We start from the raw sequence: 18696 nt of genomic DNA on the forward strand, positions 1-18696 counted from the left end.
ATTCACAATATGCTTAAATTGTTTTAAGATTCTAGTAAAAAAAAATTGTTTTAAATACAACAACTAAATATGCTTAGGGAGAACTCACATGCTTGCCTCAAAGTATCTTTATACTCAGCTGACAAGAACAGCTTATAATAAGATCTAAAGATAATCAATATCATTGACAGCCTCTCCCTCCAACTTAACTACTAAGTCATTATTTGTCTGTAAGGAGAGAAAATGATTGAGATCCAGTCAGCTTATGGGAGAGCTTAAATGAAATGAAGTGAGGAGCTCAAAAAGATGCATATCAGAATGAAGTCACAATACCTTATAGGTCTGCTGTTCATTCCATAAGCTCCACAAAGTGATTCAATGCACACGCTCTAACATAACAATAACATAACATAACATAACATAACATAATGGGTCTATCATTTGATATCCCTTTCAAGGCGATGTATTTAAAAAATAAACAAACAAACAACAAACCCTTCCTAACAATAAATCTAATCTTTGGCAATCAAAATCTAGGTTATTTTTTAAAATCAGTCAAACATTTTTTACACAGACAGAAATTTCAAAAGTATTCTGCCTCATAGTATCACTGGATAAAAAGAAACAAGGCAAAAAAAACCTTCCTAAAGACAATGTTTAAAGTAGGTAGTTAGGTGTTTATTATACTAGAAAAACAAGAGTGATTAAAAAAAAAAAAGCAGAAAGCAGGAACAATACACTTTAAAATGTCTAGAAAACTTAAAATCAACACAAAGTGTTGGTAAAAACCAAAATGACTCTCATATGGCTAGTTATAAGCCTTTTTTTCCTATGTTTACTAACTCTCCTGATGAGATGACATACATCCAAAGTTATTCATTTGATCCTTCTCATTTAAATCTCATCAAAAGAAACATTTTAGATTTTTCGAAGTTTTAGTTACATCTTTTATATATACAACATTATATAGTCTGACTAATTTCCAAACTGGCGTTTCTCAAGTGTAAAAACCAAAGTTAATATCATAGACTGACTGATATTAGCTGGCTAAATGAAAAATGATAATCAAAAAGGGAAAATCATGACAACACCTTTAAAAAGTTTAAAAGTTTCTGACATGAAATAATGTATAGTGCTTTACGGTCTAGGTATTTTGTTACTAAAATGTGAAAGTATAAGTAAATTATTAACATAAAGACCTGCCCCATTTTCAAGGACTTACCTTCTTTTTATCCCTCATTGAGCCTTTGCCTCGGACCATTATCTTACATCCTGTTTCTGCTTCAAGCTGTTTAGCAGTAAGTCCTCTAGGTCCAAGGATTCTCCCAACGAAATTAAACTAGGGGAGAAAAAATCGCCATATATTATTCACTTAAAGTTATTTTAAAGTATAAATTTACTTTCTTCAGTTAGATTTTTAAAAAATATTAAGTTGAAATAAAATTTTATTAATTTCTTGACAAGACTGGAGGTGAAATTACAGCAGCTCACGTTTAGCTTGAAATTTTCATATGTATTAATACAAATTATGGATTAGGAACAACGGTATCTAACTAAAACAGGCACTATACTCAATTGCCCATCAACATGCAATCTAAAACAGAGTATATTAAAGAGTTAAGACAAAATCTTAGGTGCCACCCAAGAATGCAAATCCCTTCTACAAAATCCTTTATGACAGGGTTCAGGGAACTGTTCATTATGTTAAGTAGTGGTTGCCTTTTCTACCGAAATCCTTCGGGGAGAACTCCTGTCTTATTTATCTAAGTTATACTTTCTCCGAAGCAACTGTTCAGAGAGAACTGTATTCTGGGGTTGGCTGCCAGAACACTGATGGCCAAATTTGGATTCCACCCTATACTAAATATTTAAGTCATGAGAGTCTACATTTTTTCACCACACTCCTTGCACAATTTTATCTCTGCATCCTTATTTTCCTTTCTATTTTCCATTTCTACCTTTAGCTTATACTACTACTTTGACAAAGAACCTTAACTCTTATCACGAATAGGACAGTGACAAAAATAATTACATAAATAAGTAATTATCATCCCTCCACAGAAACTTCAAGTATTCATTCACAGAAGTTAATTTTTTTTTAAAGTCCAATGGGAAGAAGAGATCGACTCTGAATATTGAAAAGTAAATTTTCCTCATTCACATGTCATCTGCATAAAAGACCAAAAAAATGAATGTTTATACTATCAGTTCCACAAAGACCAATGGGTGGTTTCTATTAACTTATTCAATTAAGTTACTGATTCTTATGCTTCCTACGTTTTTCTTGCATTTTAATCCTACTGTTAATGTATCATTAGTAACACTAATATGCCAGAATTTACTGCTGTCAAGGCTTACGAAGCCAGGGCAGTTCTTCAATCTTCTGTACTCCAATGGCTTCTTACTTTGCCTTAGCTGCTCACCAGCACCGCCACATCTTACAAAAGGGATTCCCAAATGAAAGACGGGTAGTACACGAATAAGGATGGAAGAAAGCCCTCTTCCCTCCGGGGATTTACCATGTAAGTTTTTCCATCCCAAGCTGAGGAGAGGGAATGAAGTTTTATAGAATCTGTGACTATATATAAAGGTGGGGTTGGCAAGTTGCAGAAAAGTAGGAAGAGTCTGATCTAAATGAACATAGAGCCAGGGCTGTTGATAGATTTTCTGTGATATGTGTGTTTTTTTCTCTTTCTCAGACCCTCGTTCTAATATATTTTTACCCTGTACTGCGTGAAGTTGGTCAATTCTAGATCTACTTGGATTTAAAGGCAACCTCTTAAAAAATTTCATGCAATTCTCTGTTAAGTACTAAGGGTAATTCAGACCAGCTGAGCAATTCCAGTAAAATAGGACACAGAAGGAAAAAACATCTGCTTGAATGCATCAGAGACCCAGCAAGACTGTGAAGAATTGATAATTCAGGATCGTAGGGAGGACAGAGAATCAAGAGGACGTTAAGTCTGGCTTTGGGGAACTCCTTGTCCTCTAGGTATGTTTGCTGAATCCAGAGAGGACAGCTGAGAGCCTGAACTTCAAGGGACACGGGTTGGAGTGTGTAACTACCGATGTGAGTGCCTCCCCCTCCCCGGTCTTTGCTTTGGGGAGGGATCTGATGGGTGTGCATTCTGGGGGTAAAAGTGAACCCTAATTTCCCAGGCCCTTACAGACTCTGCGTATCAACATCAAAACTGTCTCAACCTCAATAAGCAAAATGGTACCGAGGTGATCTTGGGTTGTTAGTTAACAGTAGGTACCTGTCAGAAGCTGACATATATTCTCTCTGGAGGAAGATAACATAATCTTAGGCCTTATATTATTTTTGTAAGCTATTCAGTAAATACATTATCTGGCACACACTAGAAAATAACCAAACACACAAGAACGTAAAATGACATTAACAAAAATCTGAAGAAACGATAAGACAAAAGAAACAAATCCACCAGGACTCTAGATATTAGAATTATTAGACCCAGACTTTATAAGCATTATGCTTATTATGTGTAATTTTGTTTAGTTTGAGCTATTTTTCAGTAGAATAGGAAACAACCTTTCATTTTCAAATTCAACTTAATGAAACATGTATTCAAGGCTTCCTATGTGGCAAAGAGTGAAACAGATGCTAGGAATTTTTTTAAAAAGGAGGAAGGGGAGGAAGAGGAAGAGGAGAAATTCTCCTTGCTCTCAAGAAATCTGTGAAAATGCCTTTACTCTATCTGCTACCTTGACTGCTTCTTACAATAAGGAGTCTTTGCCAGCTCTTCCTCAGTAATAGCTGTGCTCTATACAGATCTTTTTCCGAAGTAACTCATATAGTTGATATACATTATATATCTCAAACATGGCAAAGAATGTCTGGAAAAAATGCCTTACGAATCGAGGTACTTTAGCACTTCAAGTAACTAATATGTAATTGTTTTTTATTTGTGTCCTCTGTCAAAGTGGTTGGCCTCCACTTCATGACATACAAACACTTAGAAGACCCTCTGTGGGGCTTCCCTGGTGGCACAGTGGTTAAGAATCCACCTGCCAACGCAGGGGACACAGCTTCCGAGCCCCGGTCAGGGAAGATCCCCCATGCCGCGGAACAACTAAGCCCATGTGCCACAAGTACTGAGCCTGTGCTCTAGAGCCCACGAGCCACAACTACTGAAGCCGGCACGCCTAGAGCCCGGGCTCCGCAACAAGAGAGGCCACCGCAATGAGAAGCCCATGCACCATAACGAAGAGTAGGCCCCGCTCACCACAACTAGAGAAATCCTGCACACAGCAACAAAGACCCAACACAACCAAAAATAAAAATAAATAAAATAAATTTATTTTAAAAAAAGAAAAAAAAAAAGACCCTCTTTGGCACATTCTATTCTTTTCACGTATTAAATCTCTTTTCCTGAAACCACAGCATTAAGATTACATAGAAAAAGACTTCCACCATAGCTAAGTAATCCTCCCAATTATTATTTAATAAATAAAAAATGTTTTAAAGCCAGTCAAAACCAACATATTAAATCTGTAACAAAATCTTCCTAACCTTATAAATGAACCAATCTCTACTGCACCACAACCAGCAAAAAACAGCTCAAATGTGTTACAGTGCGTACCACTGGGATTCCAATACAACTGCAACCATCAAGGTCATCCTTCTCAAAATGGTGTAAGTAGAGAATGAAAAAAATTAATCATAGCAGCTGCTTCGTCTACTGCAACCAATTTCCAAGTTAATATCATTTGCCTTGCATTAAAGTTCATTCTGTGTTGATTTATCATGCTAGTTTTGCAGCTTCATTCAATTAAACCAATGTCACAGCACATTCAAAGAAAATCATTTCAAACAGCCTAAGCTAACTACAACTTTAAAGGCCAAAAGAAGGGAAAGAAAGAAGAAAAAAGAGAGACATTCATTAACTCTACTGTTTAAGTACAGACCTTCTCTGTGGCTTACCAATTATATCTCTGCCAAGTGGCATGTTAATTTCTAAAGAAGAGGTTAACAACAGTCATGTCTAATGCTATTTGTTGCTGCTGACTTAATTTTAAATAGACATGACAGAGTTCTCCCAATGACAAAATATAAAGTATTATAGCAAATCTTTCCATTAACCTTTTAAAAAATGTACAGTTAAAGACAAAACCTTCTGTGGCACACTATCAAAAGAGAGAATAAAAATGGATTTCCAAAAGCATTTCAGTGAAACACTTCTAGGAAGTGTTAAACAGTAATTTCTGCTTAAAATTTTGGAAAAACAATTTTAAAAAGAAGATGTATTTCTTTGGATTGCTTTTCATACAATAAATTGATAATCTGTTTTTAAGTATTGTCTAGTATCTGTAAGGTGATTTTAGTTATATATCTTACAAACCTTACATCAGATCACATAAGCAATTTAGTAGTTATCAAACACACACACACACACACAAATGTATATTTACTGATAAAGTCTTCTGTTTAGCAGATGACCAAAAATGGACCACCTCAAGTGGTAGTCAACACTAGTAAGCCATCTTATGCAAATGTGTAAGATGAGACAAGAGTCGTGACTACTTAGCAATACGACTGTTTTTAATTAACAGTACCAGAATATTTTGTTTGACTTGATATACTGTTTTACCGACTCGACTTATGACAGCAAAGGAGAAAATGTTAACAGTGCAGATTAAATTTAAAAGTTTGCTGCATCTAAAGCCACTCATTGTGAATAGCACAATGTTCTTCCAATATCTGAAACCATTATCCAACTCAGCAAATAAACTGCTCTTGTCATTTATGAACAAATAAAGTTTCAGCATATGTCTTCATGATTTTCACTTTCATCTACTCATTAACGTAAATGAAAATATCAACCAATATTCACGTCAGAACTATATTCATTCATCAACTGAAATCAGTTTGGCCATGGATACAAGAGTTCGGGCGGGGGGTGGGGAAGAAAAGAAAATCAAGGAAAGTCTTCTGTTTAAAAGAAAAACAAAACAATGAATATATCAAAATGCCTCGTACTTTTTGGGGAGACAGATGTCTTATCCCTTCTCTATGTTCATATTAATTCTAGATGAGCAGCCAAATATGTCTTCTTAAGCTATATAATAATTACTATAGGAACCATTTTGCAAAACCTTTCATATATTAGGCCTTTCTACACATCTTCTGTTGGTGGCACAGGGCTATGTAAGAAGAAGCATTTACACCAACAGATGTAAAAGTGAAAAACGGTAACCAATAATAACCAAAATATGAAATCTATAGCATATGAATTTGGATATCCTAAATTATGTCAAATCTTTATCCCTTCAGTATAGATATAATTGGGAAAGAGGCTGAAACCATACAAAACAAACTCAGGTGAATAAGATGATGATTATCGCTGTGGAAGCTAAATAACAAGTACTTAGAAAAACAAAAAATTATTTAACCAATTAAAATAAAAATATAAAGGCAATGAAAGCCAACAAGGGTTTTACGACACAAATAGATGACAATATTTTTCACAGTGTAAGGTCGAAACTCATACACAAGGGCCTTTAAAAGATTCCTAACTACTTTTGGAACCTTTATTTTTGCTATTATCCTCTGTTCAGACACGTTGTTCTCTAAAACAGCAGGTACGTTCAATTTTTGTTCCCTGTTAACACCTTTCTTCCTCCTTCCTTCCCACCAAACATGTCAAATCCTCATCACATAGTATTGAGCTCAAGTGTTCCTTCTGTGATTTCCTATGTGTTCTTTGACTCCTAGAGACAGATGTTTTCTCCTCCTAAGTGAGGATCTCAGAACACTTTGTACCCACCTCTTACAGCCCTTCTGTCACACAGCATGCAATGATCTGCATGTCTTTCGCAGGGCATTCCTTGAAGTCAGAAACCAGCAACGGGGTAGGCGTGTGTGTGTGTGTGTGTGTGTGTATGTGTGTGTCAATCCACAGTGCATGTGTGTGTTTTAATCCACAGTGCCCCACACAATATACAGCACTCAGAAGAAACTAGTATTTGTTCCGATTGTTGGATAATACAATTTAAAAGGGTTCACAGAAATCACACAGTGATTTTTCACTCTCAGTAAAATCACTAAATAAGTTCTAGGCAGCACAGGAACTCTTACACATTTCAGAAACTTCTTAAATGGTAAGCCTGACTGGCTTTATTCTAAGAATAAATTCCATACGACAGAGTCAATGATGTCACAGAAACAAAACAACTATTATTTCCACTTTCCATTTCAATACAGAAGTATCACGAGTGCTAGGATTATGTCACTCAACATTTCTCAGGCGTTGAGTACGCTGAAATATGTTCTACTATGAGTGTTCCAGTAAAAGCCAACTTCGATGCTTGGCACTTTACAAGCAATAAGTCACTTAATCCTCACAACAACACTAGAAGACAGTTACCATTATCACCTACATTTCATACATGAGAGGTTACAAAAGTAGTCCAAATCCTAGAACACCTACGTTGACTACAGAGCTCGGACACAGTAGGGCAGAATGCCTCTCTTCTAAAGACCTTAAACAAATACACCCTGATCATACCAGATACTCATGTTTAGTTTTCTCATTCTTGTCAATCATTCAAAAAACGTTTACTACAAAGTTTATAAAAACCCTCTTCAGATTCAAATTTACTTTCAGAATGAGTTCTACCTACATCACAAAGCATATAATTACCATACTACTTTTACATAAACACGCCTTGCCTTTTCAATATTGTTATCTGTCTTTTACTGATTAGGATCACTGCTTTAATAATCAACATACATATCCTTTTTACCTTAATCAAACCTTTTACATGAATGAAATCCCTTATGTGATTATTAGTTCATCCACATACTTCAACTACAAATACGTGTAACTTCAAAAAAGAGACAGCGAGAGCGAGAGAGAAGAGTATGATTATTTGAGTCAAGACTGAGCTTACAAGTGTTACCTCAGACCCTGAAGATGAGTCTAGGAGATCAAATACTTAGTAATTCTGACCACAGATTATGAATACAGTCTAAGGCTCTTTGAAATTGTTTTCTCAAGTTTTGCTGCATAAACAGCAGCCTCATACACTGTTCCAAAAGTACTAATTCAGCTCTTAAAGAGACCTGCTCTTTTTTGGCACAGATTTTAGTTCCATTTGACTTACTGGTAACTTCTTTTATATTACCCTGCTTCAATGTTCCTAAATTGTTAAGTACAACTCAGTTTACAGTGACTTTTAATTATATTATATTATATTAATATAGTACTTTTATCATCTCTTACTCTTGGTTTCTCTACAATATTATCCTCCACATGTAACAGACTAAGAAATCTTAAGATTTTCATTGTTTAATCTGTCCCCTTGTGTTCATTTCAACCGCCACTGCCTTCGTTCAGGCTCTTGCTACTGAATGATACCAAAATTTTACTGGTTTATACTCAGATCTCCTCTTTGGCCTTACGTTTCTAATTACTTCTCAAATTTTGTTTTTCTTTTTTTTTAGTCTGTCCTTAAAACTTCAAATTTATACTGCTTTTATACAATCTTACAAACAAAAAGGCAAGAAAGTAATCAATCATTGTTCTGTAGCCCCAAACAATACAACATAGATACATTTTTTAAAACTCAATCAATTCCTTACCAAGTAATAAAGAAAAAATTGTCATACCAGTACGAAACATGGAGATGGCCAAGTTCACGCTAGGCAGGCTACTTACTGATTTTATTTATTAATTAATTAATTAATTCATTCATTCATTTATATATATATGTAGAGAGAGAGAGAGAGAGAGAGATTTTTTTTTTTTTTTTTTTGCGGTACGCGGGCCTCTCACTGTTGTGGCCTCTCCCGTTGTGGAGCACAGGCTCTGGACATGCCGGCTCAGCAGCCATGGCTCACGGGCCTCGCCGCTCCGCGGCATCTTCCCGGACCAGGGCACAAACCCGTGTCCCCTGCATCGGCAGACAGACTCTCAACCACTGCGCCACCAGGGAAGCCCCTGATACTATATTTGAACTTAGGAAAAGCAGTGTTCTATTGAAGTCAAAAATTAGATTTCAGGAAGTCCCTAATTTATTATGAACTATTTTGTTCTAAAGGGTTGGGTTTATTCAGAGATATAATATGCTTTCCCAATGACATAGTTAAATTTAGTTCCAAGGCTAGTCATTGAAAAGTTGTATTTCAATGTCCATGGGGTAAAGTTAAGGCAGGTTCTATCAAAAACTACAGTAGTTTTCTGCTCATATGATGAGTTCACTTACTCACAAAATAAGTTTAGGTCACCTACGATAAGCAGGCACAAAAATGGGTGGCCAAGCTCAAGTGGTATAACCTTGGACTACTCCACACCCCATTTTCATTTGCCAGCTTTGGAGGGGAGTGGGTTAGGGTTAGGAAGATTCTGTTACTGACTGCTTCACTCACTTCCAGGAGACACTGCTCTCCCAAAATGGGCCAAGAGCAGATCAGCACCTTGAGCTCTCCTTTAATATCTAACAGAAACACCCAATAGCCCTGAGAGGCAGGTTTCTCTCCAATCTTTGTATTTTATTCCTTTGATTATTTCAGTGAGAATCTTAGAGATATGGAGGTGGATGCCTGTAATTAGGTTTCCATCTAATTCCGTAAGTCCTTTGTAACAATAATTTTAACAGAGCAGATCCTAACAAACTCTTTTTGGATAAGATAAATCACAGACAAAACTTCCTATCTCAACTGAGCCTGGAAAACATTTGCTTACAAGCAATAATTCTTCCCTAAAAACAAACTCCATCTTTTAACTTGTTCTTCTAGACACTAGTCATTTTTAATATCAAAATATATTATTTACAAAAGAAAGCATTCACATTTTAAGACTCTGAGAAGGCTTATTTTAAAAACTGTTAAATTTTGAAAAAACCTGAGCTAAACAAAATTTGTTTTCAGACTGTCTTGAAATCCTTTTTGGAATAATTTCTATTAACATCCTAAGAAATTTAGTATATCTCAGACCACAAAGAGCCTATTAAATATTTGGTACACAGTAGGCCCTCAATATATCCTTGCAGAATGAAATAAAAATGAAACTTCGAAACCAAATGTCATGAAATTGACCTTCACTAAACTGATCTGTTTAAAGTTACAAGTCAACAATAACAGTTTCTCTACCTAAAACTTAGACATGCTCTATATTATCAAATTGTACTGCTAAGTTAAAAACTCCAATAGGTTAATATGTAATCTGAAACATTTCACAACGCCATTCAATAAAAATATGTATCTAACCTTCTTCAAATCAAAAGTCTATCTTTAAGAGTTTCCTGTATAAACTATCAAAGAAGAGAGATGTGCAGATGTTTTAAAATATTTTCACTTGTAATTAAGATCATATCCTGCCAAAAATCAAGGCTTAACCTTGGTATTGAGAAGAGAGACTTAGTAGATCATTAATTTTGACTTAACTTCCATTTGTTCCTCGGAAGAACAAAGATGAAAGTAGTTTATATCCAGTCTTTCAACACAATAAGAAAGCCACAAGAGTCAAAGGAACATAGGCTTAAGTAAAGATAACCAACTGCATTGACCCCTTTTGTCTTTTCATAACTCCTCCAAAACAAAGGCCAGCTCAACAGGCAATTTGCAGATGACAATCTTGAGAAAGTGAAACTTACAAATAACTCCATACTAACTCTGAAGCTATGACTAGCCAAATTTTATCTGCAAGCCCAAGAGAAATGAAAGGTGACTTAAAACTCATGCTCCACCACTGACAGAGACTATTATTATGAGCTATAGTGTGTCCTGTGAAAAAACATTATAAATCTACATTATTATTTATAGTTGCCGTGCAGAAATCCTACAAGCTGGAAAAAATATTTGAAAGGGCATTTACCCATCGTACAACCCTTTGACAATATGTGTCACCACGAATAGCCTAGACCCAAGACAAACCTTTTAACGCTATAATCATTCAAAATTAAAACCCATTTTAAAAACATCAGAAAATCAAAGTTATCTTCATATAACATTTCTGGGGAAAGTCTCACTACAATTTAACCGTAACATATTCCAAGCTAACAGCTTCGCAATCTAATCTGTTCATGTATATACAGGCTAACTAATATCCCTAACAGCTAGACCCTGCCAATATTTGAAACTTATTCTACCACTCTGGCAGATCCTATAAAACAATTTCTCAGAACCCAAAAAATAATAACCAGGCAAATTTAATGACAGAATTATTACTGACTCATTAAAACATAACATCTTTTACTTATATCAATCAGAGTTCACTCCATTCATATACTGTTTACAAGATCTTCATGGATTCAAACAAGTCCTTAATAACTGGCCAAATCAGCACTTTGATGACCTATGCATTAACTTGAGTCTTCATCCATGTCGGTCATTTTATGAATGTATGATAAACTTAAATAGTCTTCAATGATAATGCAAAAGCTTTTCTCTGTCATATAACACTGTGGGCTCCTTCAAGGATGGGAATTTCTTCCTCAGTCATGATCCTAAGAACCGTACGGAGTGCTCTAACCAGATACCATATCTTTGTTCTCTTCCTTCCTCTAAACAATCCTATGAGGTAGACCATATGATCTTATAGGCAAGGAAACAGATTCTAAAGTTTACATGTGCTCAAAGCCAATGGGACCGTCTCAATTATTTTTTGCTAATATTTATTCTAGTCCCCTTCTCATGTGGACGGAGTGACTTGATAATGCAGTTTATCAACCTCAGCACTACTGACATTTGGAGCAGGATAATTCCTGGTTGCCGGGGCTGTCCTGTGCATTGTAGGACGTTTAGAAGCAGCCCTGGCATCTACCCACTAGAGGCCACTAGTACTCCCGCCAAGTTTTGACAACCAAAAATAGCTCTAGAAATTGCCAAATGCCCCAGATGGGCAAAAGCATCCAGTTGACAATCACTGAGCTAATGGAATGTTAGCTGATGGAAGAAGGGTAGAGGTCTTACACGTGTTTAAGCCATTTGGTTTGACTTGGCTCTGACACTCCAGTGACCTGCCATGAAAAGAGCTTGCTCCAAGTAGCTGCCGCCCCTTTGGGCTGAGCCCAGCAGGAACATAAAGGTAATCTAAACCCACCCAGAGCCGGCCTAGACCAACCTCGGCTAAGCCCAATCAGCAGAACTGCAGCCAACATACAGTGTAGACTAAATAAAGAGCACAGAAATCAATGCTTCTTATTTTACGCCACTGAGTTTTAGGATAGCTTACATGGAGCACTGCTGTGGCGACTGTTGACAAACACAGCCAGGAGGGCACTAAGCCAGGATTCAAAACCTAGGCCTGAATGGCTCAAAAACCCACTATTACCTCAACTATGTCAAAGAGTTTTCTCTACTAAATTAATATCCCCACCTCCAGGACGTGCTCAGTACACAGTAGAGATGCAATAAAAGTCTGCTTTATTAATAAGTGTAAATATTAATCTGTAAAATTTTTAATACATCTTCAACAAGCTACTCATATTACCTTCTCATTCCCATACCATTAAGCCACTGATTCAAAAACATTGCGAAGGAGACTATACAGTACTATCTAATTTCTCAAACACGTGATCTAAGACTTTCTTATCAGCCCCAGAGCTATACACAGCCAACTCCAAAACAATACCTCCAAATTAACACTTACTTTTAGAAATAAGTTGCTACGTGCAAACTCAAAAGGCAACAAATTTTTTTTTAATTTCAGCAATATGTGAAAGAGTGAGGCTTTCATACAGATACACACAACAAATATTTATTATACATCTACCGTTTACTAGATGTTATCCTAGGCAGTGAGAATACAAAAAAGGGAAAATCCCCACCGTCATGGAGCTTACATTCTGGTAACACTTACACAGCATAATGGCATTTTCCAAGTGCTTTACATGTATTAACTCACTTATAACCCCTCGTAAGCCTGTGAGAGACTATCTCCATTATAGAGATGAGGAAACTAAGGACCCGACTTGCCCAAAGTCACAATACAAGCAGCAGAGCCAGCCAGGAGTCTGAGTCCCTACTTTTGACCACTGTGCTACACTGCCCCTTTGAAGCTTTAATAAAGCATTTTTGAGTCAAACAGGATGAATTCACTCACAAAATCGAGCGTACGTACAAAAGGGGGAGGTGAGAGAGAAGCATGCGTAATGATCTCTAAGACATATTAAGAAAAACAGGAGTAAGAATGCATATTTGTTTCATGGTGGCCAATATCTAATTCATAATTCTGAAATAAAATCTTTTCCATACTGCCAAAATCAGACACACAACACATGCCCTTGTTTTATTTTGTTTAACATTATTTAGTTTTTTTTTTAAAGATGAGATACAGTTCCTAGTACAGACTACAAAACAGTTACTATCCATTTGGTATGTATTAATAACCTCAAAGAAAAACTATATGCGGATCCCAATTTTGCCAAATTCTTTTAACAGAAATTTAAAATCAAGGTATTAAAAAGATGATCTGGAGGACCAAAATGGCTTTATACCTGTTTCTCTCCTATGAATAACTAAATTTCTCATTTAAAAAGCTTTGATAAAATAGACACTTTTGGGTGCCAAGAATCATCCACAACTCATATACCCACCTGCCTATCTGACATGCCCACATCTGGATGTCTGACTGCAAACTCAACACCTCTAAATCAGAACCTAAGCCCCACCCCCGAACCTGCTCTTCCCTCAGTCTTTCATAGCTCAAGAACTGGTGATTCTGTCACTCCAATCAATCGAAACCTCTGAGCTATTCCTAATTTTCCCTCACACCCCATATCCAATCTACCAGCAAATTCTGTTGGCTCCAAGTCATCAATTATGAAGGATCCAAGCATTTCTAAGTCAAGTTCCTCCTCTGCCCCCTAGCTGGTCTCCCTGCTGCCACCATCACCCACAGCCTTTCTCCACACAGAAGCCAGAATGAATCTACCAAAACCCAGCTGAGCCCACAGCACCCCCTGGCTTTCCATTTCACTCAGTAGTATCGGAAATCCCTACCGGGACCCACAGCCCCTTGAGGATAGGGCCCCTCTGCTAACTTTCTAACCTCGCATCTGACTACACTTCCCAAGCATGCTCCTGCCTCAGAATCACTGCACTGCTGATCACTCTGCCTGGAATGTTCTCCCCCCAGACGATTTCATGCCTTCCTCCCCATCACTCCATTCATGTCTCTGCATTCCCTTCATCTTAGAAGAGATTCCTTGACTATACACACATAGCTACTGTTTATCTGCTTACTCCACTTTTTTCTCCACAGCACTGACTGAACCTAAAGAAAATATTCATCTGTTTACTGTCTGTCTCTACTACTGCAATGCCTGCCCCACAAGAGCAGAGACATGCAGTTCACCACCCCTACCTGCCTTCTGAAACAATGCCTGGTAAAAGGACCCTACGTGATTACCTGTTAGCCCAGCTTATGATGACAATGTAAACAAATGAGAGCAGTGCTTCTCAAACTTCAGCATGCATCAATATCATCTACAGGGCTTGGAAGGCAGACTGCTGGGCTTTAGCCCCAGAGGTGCTGACTCAATCTAGTCTGGGGTGGGGCTTGAACATTTACAAGTTCCTAAGAGGTGTGGATACTATAGTCCTGGGACCACATTTTGACAACCACTGAACTAGACAATGTTTCGCTCCAACACACGTGTCAACAACTGTAGTTGACCATGACAGTGAATCTCAACTGGTGGGAAAAGGACAGGAATAGAGTAAAAAGGTGCCTCCCCCTGGACCCACAATATAAAATACATCTCTTCTGACTTAGAGGATTATACAGAACATGTGTCTTTTAAGTAATGCAATATAAACATCATTCCCTGAATAGCATTTTTTTTAAAGAATGGGGGACCAGGCAGATTAAGGTTATATTCTCTAACACAGTCTCATGCTCTTACCTATTCTATGTTAATGGCTTGTGCTGAATCCTTATCCTTTAGAGTTCAAACAAGCAGATGAGAAGGCTGGTATCTTTTAGGAGATATGAAACACCAAAAAGTAGTAGACTCCAATTGGGACAGCTGCCCAAATCACAATTTACCACACCAAGGAATCATCCAATACCCAGAATAGGTCCAGGGTGGTCACGTCTAGGTTATGTCAGTTAACCCCAGGCCTTACTCATGGCAGACTGGTCCAAAATACATTCTCTCTGCTAAGAATGTGAAGTTTGAAGATAAAATCTGAGAGGCACTGATGCCAAATTATGTTAAGAGCAAGGCTCTCAAACAGGGAAGGTCTGAACTCCCACTGCTGATATTCTCAGAACTGCCCTGGTTCCTGTCTTACAGGAAGCTTTGTTCTCCAGCTATTCCTTTAACCCTCTGTATCACACCCAATTATCTTCCAACAAACTCTTTCTTTGCCTATGTTATCCAGAACTGTTTACATATTTGCAACCAAAAATACTTACTAAAAAAAAGAGTAAATGTATTAGCTTGTAAGAAAACTATATTAGAAACACATCTTATGAAATAGCAACACTTTTTCCCCATTAACTCAACTTATGACATTTACTTCCCATCTCCAAACTACAACACTATCCATACAATCAATGTAACTTAGAGTACACATCACATTTTTGACCTCACAATACCAACCCCTTCTTGTATTTCCTTTCAGAAAAGTCCTCTGAAACACAGCAAAAAGCCATCAATTTGCCTTTATATATTCAGTAGGTACTGGATACCTATTATGTGTCAATATTATGTGCACTGGGAATATAGCAGTAAATAACAAAAACAGGTTCTTGTTTTAAGTACCTTATATTGTGCTGCGGAGAGATAAGAAAATAAACAAATAAAAAAGAAAAATACCAGATAATAAGTGCTATTGCAGAGAAATAAAGAGACTTAAGTGAAATAATGAGCAACCAGATTGCTTTTAGATAAAATGGTCAGAGGAGTCCTCTCTGAAGTGACACTTAAGCTAAAAACTTAATGACAAGAAGAAGCCAGCCGGTTAAGATCAATGCACGGCAAACATAAAGGTACCTGGGCTCGGAACAGACTTAACTTATTCTTAACAGCCAATGTAACTGCACTATGTTGAGGAAGAGGGAAAATCATTTAAGATGAGGTCAGAAATAAAAAGGACCATATCATGTAGGGCTTTGTAACAAAAGGCAAAGAGTTGGAGCCTTTTATAAATTAACTGTATAGTATAAGGAGGCTATCTGCAACAAGATACGCAGAGAACAGCTGAACAAGGAACTAAGATGAAAAAAATATTATAAATAGTGGTTATGATAAAAATTTTAGCACTGCAAGGAACCTTAGCTGTCATACAGTCTAACCTCTCATTTTACTGAAAGGATGACACAGCTTCGCTGAGGTCAGATCAAAGACAAGCACAAAGTTGTACTTGGTGCTCTCTGACATTCAGGCCAAAGCTCTTTCCGTAATTCTTGCCTCAATTTGAAATCTAGAACCAAGTCTTTACTTGGTTCTAGACTTCCAAAGTGACAAAGCAGCATTCAAATAAAAACATATTTAAAAAAAATTTTTTTATTAAATTATCCACACCAAAGTATTCATGCCTCTAGTCCCTCACATGAAAATTTTTTTAAAAGCAGTTGACAATGCTTAAGTATTTACCATCAGATATATCTCTTCCCAAAGTATGTGAAGCAGGAAACAAACATTGAATAGAAACAAAATATACTTACATCTGGGTATTCTTTTACAGGCACATAAAGTTTCTCTTGTAACTGAACAATAGGTCCCACAGCATCAGGCAATTCTGCACTCCTTTTCTCTGTACTGCCATTTAATGTGTCATTGTACATGTCTTTCCGTACTCTGCTAATTTCTGTTAAAAGTAAAAATTTTAAATGTGTTAGACAAAAAAATATTCTTACTAGCCCAGGAAAAAAAAAAAAATAAGAGGGTAGGGGAGGATTTCATTGATAAAGTGTTAAAACTCAAAGAAGAGCTGTTGACCTGGTCTGTCATTCTCTGGATTAAGTCTACATTTAACAGAACTACAATCTTAATTCATTTCTACCAGAAATCAAATTTATACCAAATAATATATTTTATTAAAAATAACTTCATTGGAAGCACGGAGTCTTAACCACTGGACCGCCAGGGAAGTCCCCAAAATAACTTCAGAGCCCAAGCTTTTATTCACTATGTTACAGACCAGTTATTTTACCTAATTTCTCCATGCCTAAAAAAACCCAGTCGTTCCAAATGATAGCTTCAGCCAAATAACTATCCTAAGAATGCCTATAAGACAAAACTAATACCAAAGCTTCCTTTATACTTCAGAACTAACCTATCTGAATGAGATTTAAACCAGACCACTTCCTTAGATATTTTAGGTATTTTTGGAATATCCAAACAGAGATGTCCAATAGATACACAAAATTTAAGTTCAGCAGAAGTCTGAGTCTGATACCCAAATGTATTGGGTTAAAGCTATAGAAACAGAAGAGGTGTCTTAGAGGGGGTATAGGGAGAAGGAAGAACTGAATGACCCTATAGGAAAAGCACCATTTAAGGGATGAGGAAAAGAAGATCCAAACCAAGAAGAAATGGAGGTAGACAGGAGAACCAGGGAAGAGAAGCATCAAAGAAGCTAAAAACGACAGATTCAAGGACAGGGTGATCAACAGTGTCAAATACCACAAAAGTACCGTAAGGTAAAGAGCAAAAGAGGGTACCTAGGATGTGACCACTAAGCCATTGGTGATCCGGAAGTTTTGAGGAAAAGATGGTATGGAGATCAAACTATGAGTTAATGAATGAAATAAAAGAAAGAAAGCAGAGATACCTAAAGCCAATAACCTTTTAAAACAATTATTATGACAGTTCCCAGGTATGAATATCACTTCTAAAAAAAAAATTATGAGAAATCTATCTTAATGGATCAAGTCCTATACAAAGGTATCAATTAATTCTTCAAGAGTTCTTTATTAAGCTTCCACAATGTGCTAGAGGATAGGCCCTTGACCACTGGAATACACTGTCTAATAAGGGCTGTCATTATTAATTTAGCTGAATGCATCTGTAACCGTCTCTCCATGTTATGGATTATGTCCTCCTTGGGGAAAAAGCTTGTGTCCATTAGTATTTAAAAACAAAATTCCAGGTTTCCCTGGTGGCGCAGTGACTAAGAATCCGCCTGCCAATTCAGGAGACACGGATTTGATCCCTGGTCCAGGAAGATCCCACATGCTGTGGAGCAACTAAGCCCGTGTGCCACAACTACTGAGCCTGCGCTCTAGAGCCCACGAGCCACAACTACTGAGCCCACGTGCCACAACTACTGAAGCCCATGCTCCGCAACAAGAGAAGCCACCGCAATGAGAAGTCCGCGAACCACAACGAAGAGTAGCCCCCGCTTGCCGCAACTAGAGAAAAGCCTGTGTGCAACAATGAAGACCCAATGCAGCCCAAAAATGAATTAATTAATTTTAAAAATAAACAAATAATAAAATTCCAAAAGATTTAATTATAAATAAGAAAATTCAGGTAAGATGACTAGGTTAAAGAATATATAAATATACAAAAAACAGTAATTTCATATGGAAGAAAAGATACATTTACCACTTAAGTTGTATTTGTATGCCTTCCAAACACAGAATTTCAATTTATTGCTGTTAAGGAACTATCAAATTTCACACTTTAATTTTCTTAACTAGTTATTTAAATCACTTTCAGTTAAATAAAATCCACTGCAGTAAAAAGGCATGATCAAAGGTGTTCTCACCCAGTTATAAAGACTGTCAATGAAAATACTGC

At 36.8% G+C, this 18696-nt stretch overlaps 1 protein-coding gene across 5 annotated transcripts in view; it reads right to left on the reverse strand.

Annotated features, from left to right (window-relative positions):
• Positions 1-18696, reverse strand: part of QKI (QKI, KH domain containing RNA binding) — a 139178-nt gene that overhangs the window by 86649 nt on the left and 33833 nt on the right. For all 5 annotated transcript variants that reach the window (XR_014295146.1, XM_082634043.1, XM_082634042.1 and 2 more), the window contains exons 2-3: positions 16617-16759; positions 1202-1318 (exon numbers count right to left, since the gene is read on the reverse strand). Coding sequence is in view for 4 of the 5 variants with exons in the window: in XM_082634043.1 (XP_082490169.1) it covers positions 1202-1318; positions 16617-16759 (260 nt within the window). In the remaining variant the exon portion in view is untranslated. The remainder of the gene's footprint in view (positions 1-1201; positions 1319-16616; positions 16760-18696) is intronic.

The sequence above is a fragment of the Mesoplodon mirus genome (genome assembly GCF_964341445.2).
Source record: "Mesoplodon mirus genome assembly, chromosome: 10".
NCBI lineage: Eukaryota > Metazoa > Chordata > Mammalia > Artiodactyla > Ziphiidae > Mesoplodon > Mesoplodon mirus.